The following is a 9,172-nucleotide window of genomic DNA, read 5'->3' as shown; positions in this document are numbered from 1 at the left end:
ACTCACTATCGTCTCAAAGCATCTTGGGGATTTTGTTGTGAACAAATCTGGACATTTTAATTGTGTTCTTACATGAGCAGTACTCATTTGTTTTATTTTAATATTTAGCTATTTCTGACATTTTTATTTATAGAGACAGTATAAACATCACAGGAGCAAACATGTGTGATAAATGCTTCAGTCTGGACTATTTGGAGTCCAGAGATGTGTTGGAATATTTGGATTTTACATGTTAGCAACTTGTTGACTAAAGCGTTAAAGGAACACTTTACCCAAAAATGAAAATCCTGTTATCATTTACTCACCCTCTTGTCATTTTAAACCTTTGTTACTTTCTTCTGCAGAACCCAAAAGAAGATGTTTTGAAGAATGTTGGTAACCAAACAATGGCGGTACCCATTGACTTTAGTTTTGTTTATAATAGAAGTGAATGGGTACCGCCGTTGTTCGGTTACCAACATTCTTCAAAATGTCTTATTTTGGGTTCTGCAGAAGAAGGAAAGTAATACAGGTCTGAAATGACAAGAGGGTGAGTCAATGATGACAGAATTGTATTTTGGGGTGAACTATCCCTTTAATTTTGTTATTATTACTCAACTAGCTGTGTGTATCTTCTAAAAGCTTTGATTTAAGATATATTGCAGTCACAAACTATTTACTGAATTATTTGTCTAAATTTCATTTTATACTAAATGTTCTTAAACTGTAGGCTTCTACAACACCCCCACAACCCCGAAGATGATGTTCCTTGCTTCAACCATCAGAACCAAATCACTCTAATTTGCTACGTGACCTGCTCTTATTTTGAAAAATCGCGCAACGCTTTTATTTTGAAGTATGGCCGCGGCAGCTGACATTGCGCCTGACTTCACTCGCCCCTCGTCCGACTCTGTTGTTGTTGTTGTGTCGGTGACGCGGCAAGTCCAGCCGGCCGAACGACAAATGAGTCAGCATCAATAATCCGCCTGTGTATGGATGCGGGGATTAATCCACATCTCCCAGCAAAACTCTCAGACATCGATTATTGCCAATTAAACAAAAAAGATGGCGGTTCCTGCAGCCCCAAATCTGCAGCTAAACACGACGAGACAAAGCAGCCCCGTAAACTCGACAGAAAACGACATCCACATCGACGAGAAAGAGCTGGAAAACATCACCAACCACGTCGAGGATGGCACATCTCTGCCGCTGCACTCTCCCTGGACCTTCTGGCTAGATCGGTAGGCGGATGTTGTCATATCATGTTGTCTCCATTAGATTAAACATGTATAATCACAGCCGAACAAAGGCCTTCAATCAAACATGCATTTCATCTCTTTCATGATTAGTAGTACATTTTTAGGTTAAAAAATAGCCGATCTAACACAGGTGTATAGTTTAATCGCAAATATTTTGTGTTTGTAAATCACAATCCTGAGTTGATGTAATAACTCGTGAAAGTAGGTCGAGTCACCTGCAGGTCATGGTTGTTACTTACTATCAGATCTCGTCCTTTCTGGAGCTCTGTAAGTCATGTTACAGTGTAGCATTGAAAGAATATAGCTCAAGGCTCTATCATTCAGTCCTGGCAAGTTTTCTTTAACTATTAGTGGAAATTTCAACCCCATTGAAACACAGATAGTGAAATGAATCTTGGGACAAATTCATTTTGAGCAATAAAGCTAAAATGCACAAGATGTCAGTGACACTTTGTACATTTAAATGTATCAATGTGACGTCATTTAGACACAACAGTAGTTAAATATGAGCTTACAGGCTATTATTAATAAAATACTTAGGATTAGTTACCGAAACAAATTGTATCCGGAATTTAACTTTCCTTTTCCTTAAGTGTCAAGCTATGGACACAGTTACTGTGGTAATGATTTTCAAAGGGTTGAAGTCCTGTTTACTGTCTGACATTCAACTTGAGGGTTGTGAAATTGTTCCGTGTCTCATTCTTTGATCATGAGCCCTAAACTGCTCAAATGCACCTGACATGAATCAGAGGTCACATAAAAGCTATACTATATTGTGACAGAACTGGCTGTCATGCTAAGCTTAGTGACACATTTTAGTGTTTAAAGCCATTTATTGGTTTAAAATTTGTAATTATTTTCCAGGTCACTACCAGGTACAACTGCAGCAGAGTGTGAATCAAATCTGAAAAAGATTTACACTGTGCACACTGTTCAGGTATGAGCACCTTTATTCATTTGGCATTTCTTATTAGTCATTGGCACATTTGAATGGGCTCTATTAACATAAATCATATGAACTTAAATAAAAAAATATATAGTATAGATAATATATAGCCAAGTTGATGGAATAATGTTATAAGTCTTTATAATTTAAATTAAAATAAATGTCCAATTTGAAAAAAAAAGGAGAAAATCATGCATCCAAACATTATATACAGTAGCAAATATGGATTCATGTTTAATGTTACTGGCAAAGAAAGTGTTTGAAAATAAGCACTAATACTTGTCTTAAAATAAAAATGTACATACCAATTGTCACCAATATATATTGCACAATGCACATCACTGACTTCACATCTCTTTCATCGCATAAAGAGCTTCTGGAGTGTGTACAACAACATCCCACCTGTGTCCTGCCTTCCTCTGAGGTGTAGCTACCACTTAATGAGAGGGGAAAGAAGACCACTATGGTGAGCATATGTAATGTATTTCATCCCTAGCTTAGATGTTCACTTAAGACGGTTAACGAAACATATATTTTCTATATTATCGTAGGGAGGAGGAAAGCAATGCAAAGGGAGGTGTTTGGAAAATGAAAGTGCCAAAGGAAAGCACAGTAAGTTTATTACTGGTTTTACAGATATAATCCCTTAAAGCCGTTTAATTAAGAACACCTATTGCTAAACTGTCTGCATAGTTAACGAAATTGAAACTAGACAAACCTCTTCGATTCCTTCTTTCACATCAGGTGTGCATTGTGACTGCTAGATTATGAATATCTTTGATTTCCTCTGTTCTAGTTAGCTGTGTGGAAAGAGCTGCTATTGGCTACGATTGGTGAACAATTCACAGACTATTGCGCGTCAGGTGAGCTTTCCAATGAATAGTGTAGTCTTTGTTAGTTTTGAATGATGCAGTTGTATTGACTAACAGTAATATTTTTCTGTGTTTTAGAGGATGAAGTGGTAGGGGTAAGTGTCAGCGTGAGAGAGCGAGAAGATGTGGTCCAGGTCTGGAATGGAAATGCGTCTTTTGCCAACGAGGCAAACGTTTTAGGGAGAATCTACGAACTTCTTCCACAGATATCTTTTAAAGCAGTATTTTATAAACGTAAGTGAAGTGTGAACAGTTTATTTGTTTATTGTTACAACATTGTGTTGTGTGAGAGCTCCTGTCCCCGCTGGCATTTTTATTTAATGCGTTTTAGACGTTTGTCAATCAAATGATGCCCACAGGTAGTTACAAACCTCTGATTTGCATTTTTGTAATTACTGTTTTGACTAGAAGTGAAGATGAATGTTTATAAAACTGCCTATGACTGACTTTAAAATGTTTTTTTTTTCAGCACACGAGGAGCACCATGCTTTTGAAGGGGGTCGCTCGAGACATTAGCAAGCTTTGCACATCCGCCCCAAATTTTCCCTGATTTTTGGACTGATCCTAGGAAATGGACTGAATATGGAAAATCCCTTCTGGCCGAGCTGTCGGGTTTCGCGCTTGATTCATATCATAGGGAATGTTAAGGCTCTTTTAAGTGTTGCAGGTCACTCGTTCATGCTTGCCGTGAGGATTTTTCTTATACCAGACATTTAGGCAATACCAATAAGGATCGCACAGTAGTAGCATTTGTAATATAAATCATCACCACAGAGCAATGTTGCCATCATGTTTTTCCCCTTTTTTATTGGTCAAATGTTTAGTGCATTGACACAGTTGCTGCTTCTCAGAGTATTTATGCTCATTGTGTTAGAAACGTGATATTTCCGTCACAGAATTAGAGTTTCCATTAGGATCACGGAGTTGTTACGTTTAGGGAGGGCTGGTTCTTAGACACGCATTAGGCATATTAGCTATTTTTATGCAAAAGTATTGCACATTTCTCTTTGGAAAAGTTCTTTTGGCTCTGTGATTTCACAGACAATCTAAGTGGGCATAACACAGCCTTGGATATTACCTTAAGTTAAGTATAAAGCTAAATGCATATGCAATTTCCCTATTTTCAAGCTAAACTAATGATATAAACCCACAGAGTTTCGGCACATGAGGGTAAAATCTTGCATCTTGTGAACGGCTTTATGATTTCGAAACTGGTCTTCTGTAGTGTTTCATGTATATGAGCTATTTTAGTAATGGGGTAATAGCACTGTTCTGTTTCAACTTTCACTTTTAAAATGCAACTTAAGGTTAAACGTATTGTGGTTAAAATCCTGCATTTTGTTCCATGTATAATTAACTGTAGTTCTTTGTTTTATACCTGTCTTGTCTTTGTAAGAATTGTCCTAATGCCTAATATTTTCATTGTCTGGATTTTTTTTAGAGCGTTTGCTCCTTAACTGCCTTTTATTCACTATAATCACACTGTGTCTTGTATCAGAGTACTTATATTGTAGTTTTATTGTGTTTGGAACGGATGGTTATATTGGAAGACTTGTGAGAGCTGATGTAGATATTGTCCAAGTGTAAAACCTGACAAGTACCTGTGTAATCATGAGAACATTTTAATGAATATATTTTAGTTTTTCAGTACCAAAGAGATTTTCATTCTCCTGTAATTCCCCGTTGTCTAATCAAGTCTATAAAGATCTGCACATGAGAGACAAAGACTGCATCCTTCTAAACAGTGTTTATCACGCTTTGTTTTGTCCTTTTTGATGTCTTTTTTCCCATGATGCTTTGTGGCAATTTTTTTTAGGTTTGTCAAGTCAGAAACAAGCCCAAAAAGACCTACATAGTGAACCAGGTCCTTTCCTGCACTAAATAGCACAATTATCAGAGGCGTGCAAAAGAACTTGGACATGCAGCTGTTCTTTCATATAGTTGTTTCCTACCTATCACTGATCTCTTTATGTGATGAGAGTACTGAGATGGATTTTTGGATTCTTTTTTTCTGAGCTCTTGTGTCGGTTTTCCAGGTCTCCCAGTCAGGACCTGAAGCTTCAAACTGATTGTCAATCTCCTAGAATGGTGCCTTGAGTTCTCCCAGGGTTTCACTCATAGAATGTTTTGTTTATCTCTGTGTATTTAATCATTTATAATCTTAATTTACCTTTTTCGCTTATAGGATAGGATTTGAAATATTAAATAAATACGAAGCAGAATTTACATTTTGTTGCAACTGTTTCAAATTGTACTGTTAATAGAAAGCACCTTGCGCTGCTGAGCCGATCTACCCACCACTAGGTGATGCTACACAATAACAATTGTATGCATTCTTTATTCACCATCAGAAATACGTTTCTTTTGATACTTTTCACCATCTACATCTACGTCCGCCTATGTTTAAAACAGGAAGTGCTTATAATGTTACTGATTCATTTATTATGAAATCCATAACTATTCATAACTAATGCGCAACAATACAGCGAATCACTTCAGTCCTCAGCAGGTGGACGTGACGTCACGGCTTCAAAGCTCTGAAACGCACTCCAAATATGTTTATTAACACGACTCGTAGTTTAATTTTGTTCAATTAATATTGTCAATCGTTGACAGTTCCACGTTCTGTGTAAACGGCGCCCTGACCGGCAAGACGGTCGTTAAGTCCGTAAGCTAGTTCCCCAGGAGGCGTACTGCGGATGAATACACTTGTTTACATTGTGCTACACGCGGCAGATGCGGTCAGCGCGCGGCTTCGCGAGCTTCATGGGAGTCCAACGCAGTGCGCTTTCGAGCTCGCAAAAGTTCGCTCCGCGGTTTTTGTTAAAGTTTTATTTCTGTCCGTCGTAAAGGCGCTTCATCCCGGGTGAGTTTATTCTTTTTTCCCCACGTTCTCTCTTCATGGTCTTATTTTTAATTAACACGCTAGGTTGATTTGCTAGTTATTAGCCTTATCACTTAACGGCAGCACTGGAGACCAGGAGGCGCAGCCAAATCAAAGAAATCGCCTTTTCTTTAGTATTTTATAACTGGTAATTTGCTCTGAGCAAAGTCGGGGGCTTCCACAACACCTGTAAATGCCGAAGGATCCTATTTAAAGCCCTACTGGGAGTGTTAGCTGGCTAACATGTGCGCTTCAGTAAATGTGGAGAACAAAAACAGCGTGAGGAACTTGTGTACAAGTCACCGAATGCAGTCTGCTGTGACCTTATCACAAACTTTAACTATACATGTGGTATGACAGTATTTGCATAATGCCATCAGTCAAACCGCATTGAATTAAATGTTTATTCTAACTTATCGATTTCATTTTGGCCGGTAGATATCTTTAAAATTGAACTCGCATGTATCTTTTAGGAGGTGTGCAACTTTGGCTGTGTCTCAGGACTGCATACGTAGAGTGCTATAGGCACCTATGAAGTTGTCTAGTGAGTTAGTGTACAAGGTTTTGAGCACAGCCACCATATCTGTGTTCCACCTGCTGATCCTGCATCACATTTACATTTTGGATTGGGAAGACGCTGTTATCCAAAGCGATTCATTCTATACTTTTGGGGGGAATTTATCATTGTGTGGGCTTGATATTTGCTGATGGAACACTTTAAAGTTTTATTTAATGTTCTCCTACACCTTTAATTTTCCATGTTGCTGAAAGAAGTAAAAAAATCAACCTCCCACACCCATTGACAGGTTTCAGTTCTCCTTTTTTTGCCTTTCAGCGTTTACAATTCAGATTGCATCGTGGTTGTAAAGTTGGAAGTTAATCATTTGTTGGAAAATTTTTACAGTCGTCCCATTCTGTTTCTTGAAGCCCAACTTGTCTGTTCCTAAACCAGGTGTTACCTGCCCTTAGGATCTGGTTCCCTTACATGTTATGCTGCATTGAAAAGCTTGCAGAAGAGATTTGTCTGTTCTGCACAACTGGAAAACGCTTTCAATTGGCATCGAAGAAGGTTTGATTTGTTAGTGCACTGCATTCTCTCCTCAGATCATTATCCTCCAGGCATTGTTCTGTTTCCTGGATGCTCCTTCATAAATTTCTTGGTGGCTGAATAACCCACGATGACCTGTTTTGGAGTATTTCACAGCTGTGCTATTACTTAATGGTTGGTAATAAAAAGTTATTGTCCTTTAAATGAAATCACTTTAACACGTCTGAGAATCGCAACTTTTGTCTGTCGCTCTTTGCATTGGCAGGAACAAGAGTGTTTGACAGATTTTGCCATGCTTGTGCAATCAATGACAGGTTTCATGACGGTAGGCGACGACAATTGTCTTAATGACATAACATCGAGCTGACAACTCCCCCGCCTGATACACGACGGTGAATAACACGATGAGGAACTGATAATGTCAATGTAATAATCTGATTGATCATTGAAAGAGCTCCAGACATGTCTGGGTACACTTTTATGGCATACCTCAGACTTACTATATCAATGTTTGTCTGCCTAAAAAACCACAATCAGTAATTTAGCAATTACTATATTGCACTCGACAAATATTGGTCTGATAGTTCAAGGGAGCACTAGGAGTTAGAAAGTGGTGAGTGTGTAACGCGGTTTGTTCTTTCCAAAGAAATGGCACGTGTGGCCTTATAGGCGTGTATGCACAGATGAACGTGACAGACATTTCCTTTTTAGGTGGGAGTGTTAGGTTTTGTTTCCCTTCTCTTGCTTTCTGGTTTTACCCAGGGTTTCCCCTCAGGTAAAGAAGTTTCAGATGAGTGCGCTTACATAGAGCACACTTTTTGCGGTGAGGAAGTGTAATAGCTGGTTGATCGGCTAGCCAAGGTGACAGGTTTGGTCTTGGTTTGCATTGATCAGTCATTACCTTTTTCCCGGTAATGTGTGGTTTAGTAAAAAAATCGAGTGGGTTGTTTTTGAAACAAACGAAACTAATGCCTCATGTTGTCTGTGCGTTATTGTCCATTTCTGGTAAAGAAGCTAGCTGGACGTTCACCTTTTAGATCGGAGGGTATTGAGAAGGAATTGCTTGTCACTTGACGGTGTCTATCAGTTTAATCTATATGGAAATTACTATAATTTTGTGGCCCTATCTCAACTGACTGACAAATTCAAATGTCACGGAACAATAAAGTGTGGTTATGATATCTGTGTTTGCCATCCTGGAGAGTTTGAGCATTGTGTGTGCGACTGATGTGATCTGTCGTGAAGCCCATTGTGTAGACCAGTTTTACTATATGACTTTGAGCTTGGGCTTTCATCATTTACTCACCCGCTTGTCATTTCTTACCTATATGGCTTTCTTTCTTCTACAGAACACAAAAAAAGATATTTTGAAGAATGTTGGTAACCGAACAACAGCGGTAGCCATTGACTTGCATTGGTTTTGTGTCCGTACAGTAGAAGTGAATGGGTATCTCTGTTGTTTGGTTACCAACATTCGTCAAAATATCTTTTGTGTTCTGCGGAGAAAGTCGCAATACAGGTTTGAAGTGACAAGGGGGTAGTAAATGATGACAAAGTTTTCATTTTTGGGTGAACTCTCCCTTTAAAGTTCTTGGTGAGGAACCAATGTGTGCATCCTTATGGATGTGAAGTGTATGCAATTTAAGGGTGCACAATCTGCTAAATTTAAACAACCAAAACGTCATTTAGGTCTGGTGAAGCATTTTGTTGGATTGTGACATTTTTAGTTTGTGAAGAACAATGTTTAAGCTCATGCTTATGCTCGTGAAATGTTTTTAATAAAAACGTAAAAGGTAAAATAGTTCAAAATTGCTCTAGTAGTTTGCATGGTTTCAAACAAACAAACATTTAGTCATGTCATTTTCTTAAAAAAAGTAAAGGAACTTTAAATACAGTAGAATGTTTAACCAGCTGGCATCACTCTGATCATCAGTCCTCCTGTAGAAACCCCATCATTTACATCTCAGTAAAGTGTATTTACATAGTAGTACACCTGAATGAAAAGTAGGCAGTGGCACTATAGCAGACTGCTCTCTTTACTATGCCCGTCACACATTTTCGAGATAGTATTGTCTAGCGCCGCAGTTGCTGTGATGTAGCCTGCCTATCTTTGCTTGGCTGAACAGTGTGGTTTTGTGTATCCGTGTAATTTATCATGTGTTCATAGCCTGGCTATGAAATGTG

The 9,172-nt window shown here is 38.5% G+C and overlaps 2 protein-coding genes across 5 annotated transcripts in view; both read left to right on the top strand.

Annotated features, from left to right (window-relative positions):
• The first annotated feature begins 832 nt into the window (after window positions 1–832).
• eif4e3 (eukaryotic translation initiation factor 4E family member 3) lies at window positions 833–5,276 on the top strand. Its single transcript, XM_057319169.1, has 7 exons — window positions 833–1,220; window positions 2,103–2,175; window positions 2,556–2,650; window positions 2,736–2,796; window positions 2,981–3,047; window positions 3,135–3,290; window positions 3,526–5,276. The coding sequence occupies exons 1-7, from the start codon at window positions 1,045–1,047 to the stop codon at window positions 3,570–3,572; spliced, it is 675 nt and encodes a 224-aa protein (XP_057175152.1). The 5' UTR covers window positions 833–1,044; the 3' UTR covers window positions 3,573–5,276.
• A 491-nt stretch (window positions 5,277–5,767) lies between these two features.
• The window catches only part of foxp1a (forkhead box P1a), a 34,156-nt gene continuing 30,751 nt past the window's right edge, over window positions 5,768–9,172 (top strand). For 2 of the 4 annotated variants that reach the window (XM_057363011.1, XM_057363010.1), the window contains exon 1: window positions 5,771–5,922. The gene's annotated coding sequence lies outside the window, so the exon portion shown is untranslated. Of the gene's footprint in view, window positions 5,923–9,172 lie in introns of all 4 variants that reach the window. The other 2 variants (XM_057363013.1, XM_057363014.1) reach the window with 2 other exon arrangements.

The sequence above is a fragment of the Triplophysa rosa genome, linkage group LG21 (assembly GCF_024868665.1).
Source record: "Triplophysa rosa linkage group LG21, Trosa_1v2, whole genome shotgun sequence".
In the NCBI taxonomy this organism is placed as follows: Eukaryota; Metazoa; Chordata; class Actinopteri; order Cypriniformes; family Nemacheilidae; genus Triplophysa; species Triplophysa rosa.
Note: the sequence above shows the minus strand (reverse complement) of the source record. Positions and strands in the feature narration are given on the sequence as shown.